This window comes from Anguilla rostrata, chromosome 7, assembly GCF_018555375.3.
Source record: "Anguilla rostrata isolate EN2019 chromosome 7, ASM1855537v3, whole genome shotgun sequence".
NCBI classification, from domain to species: domain Eukaryota; kingdom Metazoa; phylum Chordata; class Actinopteri; order Anguilliformes; family Anguillidae; genus Anguilla; species Anguilla rostrata.
In genome coordinates, this window is record NC_057939.1 from 44,257,137 (window position 1) to 44,273,808 (window position 16,672).

The 16,672-nt window shown below is 39.6% G+C and overlaps 1 protein-coding gene across 3 annotated transcripts in view; it reads right to left on the reverse strand.

Moving 5' to 3' along the window:
- Nucleotides 1–88: 88 nt before the first annotated feature.
- pdgfc (platelet derived growth factor c) overlaps nucleotides 89–16,672 on the reverse strand; it is a 49,994-nt gene continuing 33,410 nt past the window's right edge. For all 3 annotated transcript variants that reach the window (XM_064344562.1, XM_064344561.1, XM_064344563.1), the window contains exons 3-6: nucleotides 14,308–14,488; nucleotides 2,230–2,437; nucleotides 1,478–1,695; nucleotides 89–873 (exon numbers count right to left, since the gene is read on the reverse strand). In XM_064344562.1, coding sequence (XP_064200632.1) covers nucleotides 757–873; nucleotides 1,478–1,695; nucleotides 2,230–2,437; nucleotides 14,308–14,488 — 724 coding nt within the window. In that variant the 3' untranslated portion in view covers nucleotides 89–756. The remainder of the gene's footprint in view (nucleotides 874–1,477; nucleotides 1,696–2,229; nucleotides 2,438–14,307; nucleotides 14,489–16,672) is intronic.

Here is a 16,672-nt window from a genome sequence, read left to right on the forward strand (position 1 = left end):
AAAAGAAGACATTTTATGGAGTATGCAGTTAAAAATAACATTTAAAAAGGAAAGGATGCTTCTTAATTAGCATAAATGCCGACAAACAAACAGTAATACAGTGATTTAATTTGCGTCTGACACAGAGCATCTCTGGTTGAAAGGCCGGTTGGCTCCCCATTGTGTGATGGTGTGAAGAAGCAACAGAGGATTGGCCATGGGGAGGCTCTGCTCGAATAAAAAAAATAATAGAGACCACAAAAAACATCCTTTTCAAAGACACTCCAGTGTCACGTGTTCTGATTAAACAAAACGAAAAAAGTAAAAATAGTTTTAGGGAAAAAGTACAACGAAAACAACGGGGGGGGCGGGGGGGGGGATCTGGAACCATCAGTGCCGCCGAGGCAGTAGGACGACATCGCCACTGAATTTGTACCAGCCTGTACTTCTAGCTACTGAAAAACAAGAGGAGAGCCTTTCAGCGATTTATAAAAGAGCAAATAATTAACAGTTCTTTTGCAATGCACGCTGTCAGCCTCCTCTCTCTGGAATGCACAAAAAAACAGCTTTTAAAAAAAAATTTAAAAAAGTCCAGGCACTCCACAGCGACTGGATTTGTCCGTGAGTCCCAGTTCAACCTGATGATGGCTGGACAGCTGGTGCAACATGCTGTTCTCCAATTATCCATAAATTTACAGCGGAGGTGACTGGAGGAAAGCTAGCCGTCGCTATCGTGTCTCTCTGGTTAAGTGCCCTATGAAGAGAGGCTTGCGCCTTTTATCCGTCCGAATCATCCTTGCACAGACAGCTGCATTCTTCGTGGTGTTCCAGGGGCACATCCGTCAGAGACTTCTGCAGCCCTCTGCCTCCGCCCCTGTATCTTAGCAGGAGAACCTGCAGAATCAACATCGTAAAAAGTGATTTAAGACCCGTTCCGCCATTATTTATTTGCCTGGCAGAAGCCCCTTATCCAGGGCGACTTACATAGCTTGCATTTTTCCTCATTATTATGCGTTTATGCAGCTGGGTATTTGCTGAAGCATTTCAGGTTAAGCGCCTTACACAAGGGGTATAGTGGCTGTGCCCCACCTGTGCGGAGGGGGGAAAGGGGGTCAAACGTGCAAACCCTGGCCCACAAGCCCAATTTGCAATAATCCGCGGAGGCCACACACACTGAATTACACACAGCTTTAGGGGTGGAATACCAAAAGAAAAAAAAAAAGAAATGTTTTGATTCTAAAGGACATTCTTCTGCTCTGAAGATCTTGTAAGAATGAAAGGTTTTTCCTTTCACGTATTTCGCGAGGCATTAAGTGTGCATGGCCTCCTTAAATTAAAACAGACATCTATTTTTTTGTTGCTTCAGCACTTCATTTAAATGTGACGTGTGTAAGATTGCGAGCTTTCCTCCGCTTCCTCTCGCTCTGAAAGCAGGGATGTATCGTGTTCTCATCGGCACTTGGCTCTCAGGGAAAGGGAAGCGAGGAATCCCGTTTACCTCGTGGAACTTCTTGGTGACTTTCGTGGGGGCGCACTGGCAGGAGAAGCAGCCGTGACAGCAGGCGCAGTTCCCTCCGCACCGTTTCACCAGGAGGCAGTTGGGCCAGAAGATGGAGTCGGTCCTCTTCAGCTCCTCGCGCAGGGAGACGGAGAAGTTGCGTGGGGTACAGCTGTACAGCCTCACCTCTTCTTTCAGCTGATTTAGATCCACCACTCCTGCAGGCAAACACAAAGAAATCACCTTTGTGTTATATGATTTTTTTCATTATATGATTATACATGTTACATACAGTATCATTATGATACAATAACATACATTGAGTGAGATAAGATCATCCCCTGATTTAATTGGCAAAAATTAAATCTCCCTCCAGTGGAGCTGCTCAGTGGCCAACAATAGAGGATTGTGGTTGTACTGGGCAGCTCCCAGGTGTGAATGTGTATGAGTTTGATGCAGGGCGTTCCTGCAAAAGAGCATCCGTGCTCAGTGAACCTACCCTGGGTAAATAAAGGTTAAACAATAATAATATTATTATTATTAATAAGATATTGTGACCACAGACATCTGTAGTAAGTAAAGACTTCATGGCTGTTCGCACTTTTTCCGAACCAAATTCGTAGCTCAATCTAGCCAAGCTGTAACCAGTACAGTGCACATGGACACAGACATCAGAGCCCTGCTTGTGAACCTGATGCAAATTGAATTATGGGGGAAATTGAGAGGTGAAAAAATTTAAGTGGCAAACTCGCCTCTGGATTTCTTGGAATGGATGTAAGACTTTCCGAGCACGTGCCATGTCGGCTTGTACAAGTCCTCCATATCCAGCTTCCAGCTGTCGGGTTCCAAGTATTTCATAACTTCCTCTACGGTGTTGAAGCCAGACACCACCTCGGTTAACATGTCCACGCTCTGCACAGATGGTGGCAGAACCACCGGGCTTTCCGATTCCGGAACTTTCTGAATGGGAGACAAACAGGAAAAAAGATTCATAAAAAATTAATTCTTTAACACAAGGATTTTCAGTGGGGCTGAGGTTCATGCTCAAACGATATTTTATGAAATCGTCTTCAGGGTCTACAAAATTACAGAGAGAAAACACCCCCGCATGTGTAGTGGCATTGAAACTACATGGAGAGGCGCTGTTACCATATCACTGAATGAACAGATCCTCTCTCAGTACAACAGACAATCACTACCAGTCCTACAGGCCTGTCTACAAAATACCAAGCCTGAGTCTTTGAATCTTTCACAGCAATTGGACAATTTCCAGGCAGTCCATGGGGGTCTCTACAGACAGGTATTTTCACGTGAGCAAAAGACAGGATGCGTGAGACAATGGCAAAAGTGAACAAAACAAAGGTTATAATATACATTATAAAAATATATTGTTTTTTTTCAATATATAAACTCTGGACTGTTTTGTTTTTTATACCCTGGAAGTGATGACTGACAGGAGGTTTTGGGGCAAAGTCAAGCCAGGACAATGGAGGGAAGATAAGACTATCTCTTCAGCCAGAGAGCAGCTGTTCTCTCACCTGGTCTGTCTAGACAGAGATAGATAGCATAGCTAGATTCCTCTTGTGTCAATACGAGGGGGAAAAAAAGGAGACACTATTGGAAAATGCATTTCGCGCTCATATAGGCTATATCTGTCCACGCACAGATCATTCCTTTCAGGCTCCTAAAGCCAGCTGGAGTGTAGCGACGGACCCTTGTGAATATTATCACCTTGGTTTTTTCTTTTTTTTTTTCCTGTGATATTTTCCAATATTCTGTGGCTGTCTCCTGAGTGTGTCTGATTTCACAGCTCATATTTTCAGCGGTGACAAAATTGTGATGCACTATGACTGACGCTGCCAGACTACAGAATTCTGTTAAGCGCGTTATATGAGGGGGAGGTGAGTGAGTTTCCATTGCCCTGCAAATCTTAATATCTCACATGGAAAGCTCTTGTGTTTCGCATTGCTCTTACATGGCTGGCTCATACTGTACAAAATGGCACGCATCATCCGACAGCTTTGCATAACATACCTAGTACTGCTCCCATAGGTCAGAGGGCTGGCCTTATCACCAGGATAAAAAGCTAAGGCACAGCACTGTTTAACATTTGGGGTTGGGGATGGGGATGGCACTCAGAACAATTCAGAGCTCAGGTCTCTTTTGGGAGCCTCCCCAATAATTCGAACCCTAACCGCAAAATTGTATTGGGTTCAAACACTAATGACTAGGAAGACACATGATGGATGCCCCTCTTCAATATAGTTGTGATCCTCATTAATCAAGCTCTTGGTTTAAAATGTGCAATAAACAAGAATTTTTTTCATTTTATGGCGCTAGCTAAAATAATAATTAAGGGATTTGCTGGAGTGCTCAGGAAACTATTTTCTCTTCAGTAAGTTTCCAAACATTTAACATCTGCTGTTTTGGTTCTAAACTTCTGAACCTCATCATTTGAACTCATGACCTCATAGCCACATGAAAATGATTTTGTATGTATGAATGAATGTACCCCAGAGGGCTTAAACTTAGTGGCCATTTTCTCCCACACACAGCCATTAAGGCTTATGGAAGAAATGTCTGATCCTAAAAGTTAACCGAAGTATAAATAAATAAACTTCAATTACATGTAATACACACAGCCCAGCCCCTTTACAAATCTACACATTTCAGAGAAGTTGAGCAAACACAACCCACCAAAGATATTAGGCAGCTTTTGATACCATGCCAAATGACATAGACATGAAAAATCCAGGTTGCGAAAGTAAGTCCTCTCTGGTATTTTGTTCCAATCACCTGGATATGCTAATTATCACAATCAGCTGGCTGAGTTAATGGATGGAAGAAACACATGGCAGGACTTTTACTTTCTGACCCCTGGACTTTCCACCACTGATCTTACATACATACAATGAAATAAACAACAACATCATTTCTGGTCACAAACTGACTTATTTAAGCTGAAGCTTTTGACAAGAGCATGTGGTTAATGAGCTGCACTGGGACCATGAAAATGTGTTAAAATGGTAGAGATAAAGTGAAAGATTGGAGAATTGATATGCATATGTATTTCATAAGTGTGGGCACCCTTCACATTCAAAAAGTAGTAGATATCCAAGAGCACAATTCACTGTTCTGCATTCATAAATACATTTAATTTAAGTTAAATTTTTATTTCTTGTCAGGTCAAACAGCCCGAGGACATAATTAAAGCTATACAGAACAATAAACAGACGAGTGAGCACAGTGGTAGAACTGGGCTTGTAACCGAAGGTCAGGTTCGATTCGGTCAGACACTGCCGTTGTACCCTTGAGCAAGTAACAATTGCTAGTATATATCAGCGTATAATGGATACATGTAAATACATGTAAAGTGTGAAGTCGCCTGGATAAGAGCGTCTGCTAAATGCCTGTAATGTAATGTAATGTAAAAAAGAAAAAAAAAGAAAAAACAAAACGTATGAACTAGTACTCATTACAACAACTAATTAAATGGGCTCAAAGTGTTGAATTGACAGGGCACAACATTGCCAAGTTAGCACATACTAAAGTACTAGATACCTGAGAAACAAAGTAAATCCCTCATGTCTAATGGCAAAGTAATAGAAGAAAATAAGAGTTGCATTTTCTAGTAAGCATCAAACACACCTAGAGGCAAACAGGAAAAATAGGTTTGTTGCCAATCACTATATGAGGTCTGACCCGATGTTCCAACAGTTCCACCTGTTCCTTCAGAGTAATTACATTTACTCCCACTCCCTGTCTGCTGTTCTTTCTCCCCCGCTTTCCTAGAAATAATCTTATGCTGGTTACATTTCATCCTAAAGATTTTTTCTCACAAGCTATGTTCACAGTATGTGAGGTTTTAATGCTTATACTCTGTGGTCAGTTTTACAGTATGTGTGGTATTAATGTTTATATTCTGTGTTCAGTTTCACATTGTGAGGTATTAATGCCCATACTCTGTGTCCCGTTGTCTGCTTGGTTGCCACCGACTCATAAGAAACACACACAGAACACTAGCCAAATAAATATAAAACAGCACCTGAGAGATGCAAACCTAAGGAGTTATGTGGGTTTTGGATAGCTCTGTCAATCCCCTTACAAGTGTCTTTTTATGCCATCTAGTGGTAAAACAGAAGAACTATCTTACTCGAGGGGGAGCTGTTCACTCGGTGATTTAGTCAGTGAAGGACTCTGCTCTTCAGACTTATTTTGTCGAAGCCAAAATAGAAGTCTCTGTATTGACTTTGTTTTGTATCTGTGAGGTAGGTAGTAATAAGTACTAGTCAAGCTATCAACTGGGGAAATGCATTACTCATATGCAACGGCTCTTTATACTGTATTTTCGCCTATGGTATACAATCAGTGTGGCAAGAATGTCTCACAAGCAGTTAATATTCCTCTTTGCTGCATGACTGAAATGTGACCTCTCGCCTAGCAACCCTAAAAATATTTGGCCTCATACTTGTGGGTTTACAAGTTCATATTCTTTCCATCACCCTTCCCCCTATTTTCTAACACGTGGAGTACATTTAATCTCCTGCATATTTCACAGTATGAATAACACACATCAAATTAATCTCATGAGATATTAAACTTAAAGCAATACCTCTATGTTCCAGTGCCACAACTAAGAGGTGTTTGGTTCTGTAATATATGTATTTTAATAGGTAGCCAGGAATAGCTGACAATTCTATGGATGTTGTTGCAGAAGTATGTGGTAATTAAGATAAAATGATTTTATAATAAAATCAATAAAAAAGGAAATCACATTTTTAATAAAGCATTTCGATTATTAATATGAACTAAAACAGTTTAACAGTAATGTGGACATCAATCTTTTTTTATGAACTTCTATGTATTATACTGTATTTCAATAACCATATACAGTAGTTGGCATCACAATATATTAATTATGGATCATTTGGGGAAAGTTAAGAATGGTGATACAGAATGCATGACAATTATTTGGTTTCTACTGGCAAAACGTAAAACATTTTACTTCTTTTTTTCAATGTAAGAGAACTGCAGTCTTTGCCAATAAGACTTCAATACCAATGAGGCAGTGCAGCCAAGTCAAGGTCCTAATTGGTTGATCAAACTAAAGCAATGATCTTTAGAGCAGCAGACCCTGTGGCCCAATAGGACCAGGAATAAAGATCACAGCACTAAGAAGAGAGAGAGATAGAGAGAGAGACAAAAAAAAAACAGATCTTGCATTTCTGGGTTTATAGCAAAAAAGGCACGCACGTTCAGTGACATCACTACTAGACAGCAGCAACAGTAAAATCAAACTGTATAAAACTGCTTGCTGAGTAGTCCAGCTTTTCTCATGCATTTCAACATCAGATACCTTGAGAAGTACAACCGCTGTGACATGCTGATGGCTGGCATTCTAAAGAACCAGACTTTTCTGTAGATGAGCCATTGCACAGAACAGGGCGTATTTGAGGTTAAGAGGGCCTAAGACACAGCCCTGTGAATTCACGGAATCAGAAAACCCCATATAGTATTGCCAGAAACTACAATAGTATTTATGTGTGTGTCTCTCCTTTCCTTCTCTGACCAGGTTCTCTCTCTCTCTCTCTCTATCTCTCTCTATCTCTCTCTCTCTCTCACCGATGAGAGCCAGTAAGTGTCGGAGCACAACGGCTCTTAGCACAGGGGCAGGCCCAAGGCCCGCCTTCAACGGCCTCTGCGATCGGGGTTCACCAAAGGTCGGTGTTTGAAAGACGATTTTACTTCAGCCTTTATGAAGTCGATCTTTCTTCTGCGTGCGGTGTTTTTACAACCTTCTGTCTGGCCAGAGTGTTTCCAAAATCTCTTCCTAAAAATTACAGCCAGGGTTACTTTTTCCTTTCATGGAAGTGGTAAAGAGGAATTACCACTGTTTAAATATAAACTAACTGCTGCCCTGTGGCCCGGGGTTCCAGTAGCTTTGGTTTACCCGCAGGGGAACAGTGAGCTGCTGTTTACATGGGTTTCCAGAACTGTGTACAAAAAAAAAAAAACCCCCAAGCAGAGCTTGCATATACATGAAGTCTTCAAGTATTTATAAAAATGTACACCTTATTTGCTCAAATTTGCTAATGTACGCACAAACAGAAAATTTTGCCACGCACTATTGTTTTAGCAGACGCTAAATGACAGCAGTAATAGTATATGAAAAAGTTTGCTGAGCAGTCGAGAAACACGAGCCTACTGCAAGCTAAATCAACCACAGAAATATCCTTTAAGGAAATGCAACCAGATAGACTCCATTCCATTGCGTATACATTCTGTCTAATGGCAGTATTTGAGAGCTGCAGCAAATTATATGTTCTACAGTCATCCTCCTCCAAAACCACTAAAAACAGCACTTTAGCTATATCTCCTTTGATGTCTGCTCTGTAAACTCCTGCCAAAATGCACCTCCTTTTAGTAAAATAACAGATCATTTCATAAAGGAAAACACAGTAAACTAAATACTACACAGAACAGATAAATGTGGCGATTGAGGACCCGTTAAATGGAAGCCCCATGTTTCGAATGAAAATTTAGAACGGCGACACCCTGTAGCACACAAGGCTTTCATGTGGATATCTTCAATATATTTTAAATGTTATGAGCTCATACACCTCATATTGAAATTGAGGAGTGTGATGCTAGAGTGTTGTATGTATTTATAAAAAAAAGACAAAGTAGTACTCTTGTTCAGTTCTACATCATTTTGTTGTGCGGTTACAATCTTACTGTACACTAACCTATTTCTTTAACATTTAGCCATATTTTCCTCCCAATTTTGAAATGGCCAGGTTTTGTATTCCCAAAACCTCTTTTGGAGGTTTAGCCTGTGTAGTCCTTGGAAGGCAAACTGCTGCGTTTTTCCCTTTGCAGTCCATCAGTTCGCACAGGCATACAGTTGGAGCAGGACACTTCACAGATGGTTTCTGAAGGCAGTCTGTGGGTCCTCAATTGACTGGTGAGTGATGTGGTACTGACTGGTGTGTGATGTGTTAGCTATACTGCAAGGATCACACTTCGGAAATACATGAACAAAATAAGCAAAAATAAAAAAAGCCTTTCCTTGAACAAATTTTCATCTGTAATAATGGCCAGTGCAGTTTTTTTCTTGTGCTACCACATCAATGCGTATCTGTTATTTTCAGAAATGGCTGGCTAATGAAGTTGTAAAGGAAATAATATGGCAACTGCAGGCTGCACAATGATCTTTCCAATTCAACAGCTCATTGCCTAGAACAATGCTATTCTACAGCGATACATGAATCATGAAAGAGATGATTACATTGGTTGATAATAACTGGGATGTGTTACAAAAAGTTTATTTTTATGCAAAATGTCATGATGTGCAGTCGCTGGGGAAAAAACAATTCCCCAGAATACTTTGTTATTATTATTATTATTATTTTGTATTTTATAAAATTGTGAAAACAGCTCTCTATGAAAATCCCAGTAGCATGCCTCAGAAGTACAGTGCCTTATCTACGTTCCTTGCACATTTATTCTTGGATCAGTGCATTTCATTTATTACAACAGGCCTATGCTATGGCAGGTATCAAATGTCAGCACTGAACAAAGACATGAACTAAGTTTTTGTTCAGCTGCAACACTGAAAGCCATTCAGACAGGAGGGGCGGTTTCGGAAGGCACGTCAACTATATAAACAACCCAAAGGAAGAACAACAAAACTTAATGAAAGCATTACACATCAAAGGGAAACGCATCCATTAAATCATTTCAGGGGATAACCTTGCATTTGTCAAACAATATTTTTCCGGATATGAAGTAATGGGGAAGTTGAATTATTACGGTTGTTGAATGTACCAAAGAGAGGCACCATTCGTGCTACACCATTCACCAAAAAAATGACAAAGAATAATACTTAGAAAAAAAATCCCTGGGGGATTACAACTAACCAAAATCGTTCAGATATTTACCACTGTGCCCTCCACAACTTTCCCCCTCTGCAATGTTCTATCTCAGATTCTGCAGGTGTCATAATGTTTGCTGCAAGGCAGGGTGTGTGTGATCACATTTTGAGGCAAATATTACACAGCCCTGGAAAAAATGTTTTTTATCGAGATCGGTATGAAAGAACTTGACTGGCCTGCACAGAGCCATGACCTCAACCCCATCCCACACCTTTGGGATCATTTGGAAAGCCAGTGCTTGACCTCACTAATGCTCTTCTGGGTGACTGGAAGCAAATCCCTGCAGCAATGCTCTACCAACATCTAGTGTAAAGCCTTCCCAGAAGTGTGGAGGTTGTTCTAGCAGCAAAGAGTGGACCAACTCCATATTAATGCTCATAAATTTGGATGAGATGTTGGATCTCTGGTATCCACACATTTGGCCATGTAGACTATGTGACATAATCATTGATGATATAATGACAGATTTTTTTCTTTGTTATGAATGTTGATGAAGGGTGTGGCCAAAGACAATAACTCCATAACAAGTTCATCCATTTCTATGGGACTGGAATCACTGGAAATGTTCATCTTCCTAGATTTGGGAAAAGACATAGGGTTTAAGGGTTTCTGCCAGAACCTCTTGGCTAAACAGGTAGGAAAACAAAGTGCATTGACTCAAGAGTGATGAATTATGTCGGGACAGTCAAAAAGCATAAAATAGGAGTCTGACAGGTCTATGGTTCTTCCATCCATGCTTTTTTGTCTAGGAAATTCTGGCTGGTAATAGAACATTCTGGTGCTGTCTGTGTTTGAGCGAACAATGGCTGTTGAGCATTTGGTCACATCTCGTTGTGAATATTCATAGTGAAAGAGGAAAATAAAATAAATACGAAAGCTTTGTTAAACTGGCAGAGACAACATTTTCATTGTCTGCCACACGTTGAATGTGGGCTCAGTAAATATGTGGTGTATACTGTTGACAGCCATTATGATGATGTTATGCGAAACATCTGTGTTACAGGTCAAGAATCCAGTCTTAATATCGCACTTCAAAAATCTGTCTCTATGGTAACAACTTGATTATTGAAGTCTTGTGGATATTCCAAGCAGGGGTGGGGGAAGGCAACCCGGGGCAAGTGAACTCTGATAAAGATTCATCTTTTCTCACTGCGGTAAGGCTTACATATTATTACAGTAAATGACTTCAGATCATATGTGGATTCAGATGTGATGAGGGACCTTAGTTACACCCGTTTCCTTGAAGCTGTTAAATTCAAAATTGATTGCATAATGTGGTTTAGTATTCAAATAGCATATGGCTTGCTGTATGAACTAATTACAGCACTTGAAGGAAATCAAATACATTTACATTATTTATACGTGTATAATGGTGCAGCAAGAATGATAAAGGTTATTCTCATGTTAATGATGGAGACATACCAAACATCTTTAACGGTTCACCAAAAGGTGATAGAAATAAGAAACATAACTGACATTTTTACATGCATAATATAACAGGAAACTACAGTCTCATATTGCAGTTCTATGCTGTAATACTGTAGGTATAGAGTCTGTGTTATTTTCTGAAAAAACAATACAATTGGCATTTTGTGAGCCTCTTCTGAGTCAAAATACTTGAAGAGTTTCATACTGTGTGTTTTAATATTATTGTTCATATACATTATATGTAAAAATAAATTTGAGGGTGGGTGGTAGTGATCGGGGAGCAACAGGGAGGGGACCATTATTTACAGTAGTCACTGTTGGGTTGTACAAGTTAGGCTACTGGGAACGTTGGTCAAGGTAAACAGGTGTGAACAAATGGTCACCAAAACAAACAAAATCCCAACTAGCTATGTCTATAACTTGCTATGGCCTACACAACCCAACTCGTCAGGTCAGAAAGCCCAGAAAGGGGCATGATTTGTCACAGCCACAGCTCACACTGAAGTAGGCTAGCAGGCTATGGATACAATATGTGGGTGACGCTATTCATTTACATATTCCCCAACTCGATTACTGGACTAGGAGTTTGTTAGCCACCAAGCTAGTAACAAGTTAGCTAGAGCCAAAAATTGCACAACTACACCATACTAGTTAGCGAAAAGCCTAATCACATTACAAAAAAATAATCCACCCGTTGCCACATTGACACTATTCAGACTCTCAAAAGCTACAGAGAGCAAAGCACAGTCAATATCCACCAAATGTACAACACCAAGGTGACAAAAAATGCATAATTACAAAAATACTATAATGTGGGGATTAAATTTCTAATTCGTAGTATGCAATTTTCAACTTCAAAAGGAGTCAACCCAGCTCAAACAGGATTTGAGCTGAGATTGCTCTGGGATCAAGTTTATGTTCCTATTAAAACATTAACACACATATATTCTAACTGGCCAAACTGGCATTCTGATAATGTATGTTCAGCCACTCCAAAAGCCTACCTTTAAATAAAAAATAAAAAAAAGTGTTAGGAACAATCAATAGTAAAGGCTCTCCACTGAGCAGGCGATCTACCTTGCTCCAGCCTTTTTTGTGTCTCTTTGTCGTCTGACTGACATTTCAAAATCCAGTAAAACAGTTTCCACACAGGGACCAATTTAGAAGCCCACAAAAAGGGTTGACTTACAGATGCCTAGGGTAGCCCTTGGGCTCTTAATTGTTCTATTTAACATATTTAATTTCAAGTTAGAAGGTGACAGTCAGCAGTATAGCAATAGTGGCCACACTGCATTATATGGCAACGCATTGTACTTAGACTTGCTAGCATTCTTTTAGCATTATGGCTTTTTTTTTTACACCGGTAAATCTCAATTTCACACAACTCCTAACACAGTTACAATGGGAAGAAAAAAAGAAATAATACTTTGTTACCTTAGTGCAATTATCATTATAACCTGTTGCAATTTTATTTCTTTTGATGTATAGTGAAATACGATGAAAATTCCCTTCATACTAAAGGGCAAATCTGTTGCCACGTACAGTGGTTTAGGGTTTTATTTGGCACTGGTGTTAAAATATAGCTAAGACGGGCTGTGACATACTCACATGATGGTGCCCATGTACCATGCAAGAAGCTCCGTTTATTTACATGAAGCTTAGTGCTTATGGGTTTGGCACCAAGATGTGTATATCACAGTCTTATCCTAAAGTAAAGAACGAGTTTGCAAAAAAGGGACCACCGACACAAACTGAACACCACAGCCAATACAGAAAAGCAGAACAGGAGAGGAACAAAATGTACAGTGAATTTCAAACTGGGAACAAATATTTACATAACATGAAAAAAGCATGAATTATCAAAAAAAAAAAAAAAAGAAAGTCTGAAGGAGATATTTATAAACATCGCTGTAACCAATGGACATTGTCAGATAAGGCCTGTGTCCAGCATTATTTGATGATGATGATGATGATGATTCAACCACTGCTATGACTACTATCACCAAGTTACTTCTAACTGAAGCTGTCTCTTACAGAGTTGCTTTTTTTTAAAGAATGCCTTCTGGACACAATCAGAAAAATCTCATCCCTTGTGTTTATCTGTCTTTTTTGATGCAGGAATAATGAATGATAGAGAAGAATGTCTGAGGTTGTTATAGCAGCAATGGGTGGACCAACTCCAAATGAATGCCCATAATTTTGGATGAGATGTTTGATGTCAAGTGTCCACATACTTTTGGACATGTAGTGTAGATCATTATGCTGATGCTGTGAGGACCCACATTTCCAGTCTTCCACACCAAGAATATATTGTTTATCTTTTCATACCATAACTGAGAATTTCTGAATGGGTAACACTGATTTTAGCCACATTCTTCAGGGTTGCATTTAGCCTACGACGCACTGTCCATTTGTCATTGTTAAACTGTACATGGACTATATACTGTTCCCATTGTAAAAGTCAGAATGAAGATATCTTAGCTGTGAGGCACTGACCCTCATCCTGTTGAAAGTCAATCAAATTATACTTTTATCACAGCTCAATCTTCTCAGCTTCCGTTAGCGCACGCTATAGTTTTTGCCTTGGTGCTCGCTTCATTATGCAGTTTGCCAAAAACACCTGCTGGAACATTGCATAATTAAATGGTAATTAGCTGTTGGCATGCCTTTAGTAAACTTAGTGCTAAAATCCTGACACTCAATGCGATCGTGGTGAGTATTTAGGGTGGGAATAGCAGCTTTTGCTGCAGGTGCATTTGAGCAGCTTGTAAGCATGCGATGCCATGGAGCCAATGTGTGATTTCACTGTGCATGCCATGAGCTCCAACAATAGCCAGAGTTTTTTGGCATATCCGTAATGGCTATTTTCAAGACAAAACTATACTGTGTGTTTTTAAGCTTTTAGTTTGTTTTTCTGCTTGAAGAATGACAGGAAGAAATATTGAGAGAAGTATTGAAAGGGGGGAATTGAAATTGAGAGAGAGTGACAGGGAATGTGCATTAAGCCTCACTGTGGGAGGTCTTGGAGGAGGAGAAAAGCAAAGGGCGAAATGGTGGTTTCTCAGAGACATGTCCTGTATTCAAGGCCAGGCTCTTGCTCAGTCTGTTTAATCCCTCTTTTATTTCCAGTAGAAAGAATTAATCACAGAATTAGCCCATTCAGGGTCAGCAAGCTAACTAGTGTCTTTGGAGCTTGAACTGATTGCGCCTGTAGAACTTTGGCGCCGTCATGAATACCAAACGATGCTCCTCTACTTCCTGATCACAGGGAATCATCTCCACAAATGCATCACGCCATCACATAGAAAACACTCCTGTTATGCATTCAACAAGGGATAAAATAACTGTGTCTAACTAAATCAGATCCCCAAATCTAAACACAAATTATTACTGCATAACACATTTCAGAAACCTTTCTAAAGAATTCTACTGAAAAATCGACTGAAAGGTTGAGAAAAGTGTGCTTACCACTGGGAGCAGGGAATAGCGAATGCAGAATCCTGGCTCTGAAGGAAAGTACTCATCTGATATAAAGCGTATCCTGATCTGGCTCCCTTTGGACACTTGGGTTTCCGGTACAGGCTGAGATCCACACCAACGACCCAGTATAGTGCCTTCAGTAGGCTCCTCGATCTCTACAAAGTCATACCTGAAATCGAGAAAAAGAAGGGTTTTTAAAACATTTTTATCATAATTTTATCATATTTTGGATGCTACACACTTGACTATCATCATACACGTATGCCGTTTAGCAGATTAATGCAGTTTATAAATGTTTATTTTGTATGTATTTTATGGTTCTTGCCCCCTCCCCCCACAATTGCTTCTAATTGAAAAAAAACAATGTTCAGAAAAGGACATCAAGCTTCTATATGCAAATTATATTTGTACTAATTAAATACATTGCCAGAGTGATCACACACAAATGGCATAAACTTTCATTTTCCTGATCACTGAGTCAATGTCAGCAAGACCCACGACACAATTAAATATCATTACATTGCTGTGCTAGCCTCCCCAAACAATGCCTTGTAATGAGATCGATGCAATTTAGCTAAATTAATAAAGCGCACAGTGACGTGTGAGGTGGCAGTCCCGAGACACCTAATGCTCTTTCTGTACTGAGCATGTTTTCTCATTCATATGACACTCTCAGGAGGCACTCTGTGGTGCCGCTGAATGGTTTGCAACGGCTGCCTTAGTGCTCAGCCAACCTCAGCTGAGGCCCATTGCAACTGGATTATCCACTGTTTGCATTCAATTTAAGGTGAACGCTACATTACAAATACATTTTTGAGGACCTTAAAAGGGTAGTGAAAGAATTAAGAGCTACCACTTCTCTTGGTGACAACAGAGGTGGCATGTTCACGACAGGAGAAGATGTCTTTTAAATGAACGTGTAATAGTAAGTGTTGAGTTTCCACCCTTTGTACTGCGTACACAGGGACCCAGGTTAATTAGAAAAAATGTATACAGTTGGCATTGTTCCTTGAAAATGCCAACCGTAACATCAGTACCAATACTGCTATCAGTAGTACCTTTGTAAGCAGAATTGGTACCAAACATGAAATACACTAAACTACTAGTCTTTGCTACTCACTGCTTGGTTGGAACAAAAGCCTGTGCCCACACTGGCCATTTCTGAATAAGATGGAGGACCCCCTGTTGTAGACATTTGACAAAATTCTACACTTTCAATTTGACATTTTGTCAAGTTTTTTTTTTTTTTACTGTTTATCTTACTTGTTTTTACAACTTGAATTTATTGAATATAATTTTTAAACAATGTGATTGGGAGGTTATTTTCAGTTCGATGTGGTGCAATGCAGAACTTCAATAGACTTGGAGTAAATTATGCAACTGTTTTTTTTTTTTTTTGTTTGTTTTTTTTACTGATTAGTTATACTGTATATGCTCCCATTTTCATTAGCTATATTTCAACATGGTTTATTTCCTTTTCTCTACATATTTCTTACCCTTTGTGTTTAATGGCCCTGACCTGAATTGAGTGTCTAAAGACTTCAATTGGCATAACCATAAACTTGTATTTTTTTTGTATAACCTTGTCTTTATTGTGCAGCCAAAAGCTTGCAGTCATGGAGTCTTCAATAAAAGTCTCAGACTTTTGCCAAGACTGGGGCTGCTCCTTGGATTGCTGCTTAAATTAATGTATATGTCATTCAAACATACCAATGCTGATATGTATCTTCAGTGAGACTGTTTTCATTCTGCAAGGTCCAGTATTTTAAATTTCAAACTGTTTTCAATACAAACAGTGCAGTGGAACATGTGCTGTAAGAATTAAATGGATAGAATAAATGCATGGGGACATTCCATTCTTCAAATTTAACTGTGATTTGGACCAGGACCACAACAAGAACCATCACAGTGACATATTAGATAATGATATTATTCTTCTACCCCCTTTCTTCCAAAGTGATACCCTCTTCTGGTTGCTTTGTCTACAGAGAAGCAGATGACTGATTCAGGAAGTTGTTTTAGCCAATGAAAGCCAATAAGCTGAACACTTCCACCAATTCTCACCTTGTTGTTGGCAGCAGCTGGCACGTAAATAATGCAGCAGGAGATTAATTCCCCAGCTCAATTATTTCACATTTTCACACATTCTGTCTCTGTTTACCATCTCACCATTTCCAGCATCCACATATACCACCCAGCTTACACTGACTGTGTTTACAAGCACACAATCTTCTGTTTATTGCTATTGTTCTGAATAAGACAATGTTCCAAATAAGCTGCTTACATGGCTACTAACAAATGAAAGTTCTTTTAATATTCCTGTTTATGTGCAGCCACGTATAATCCGATTAAC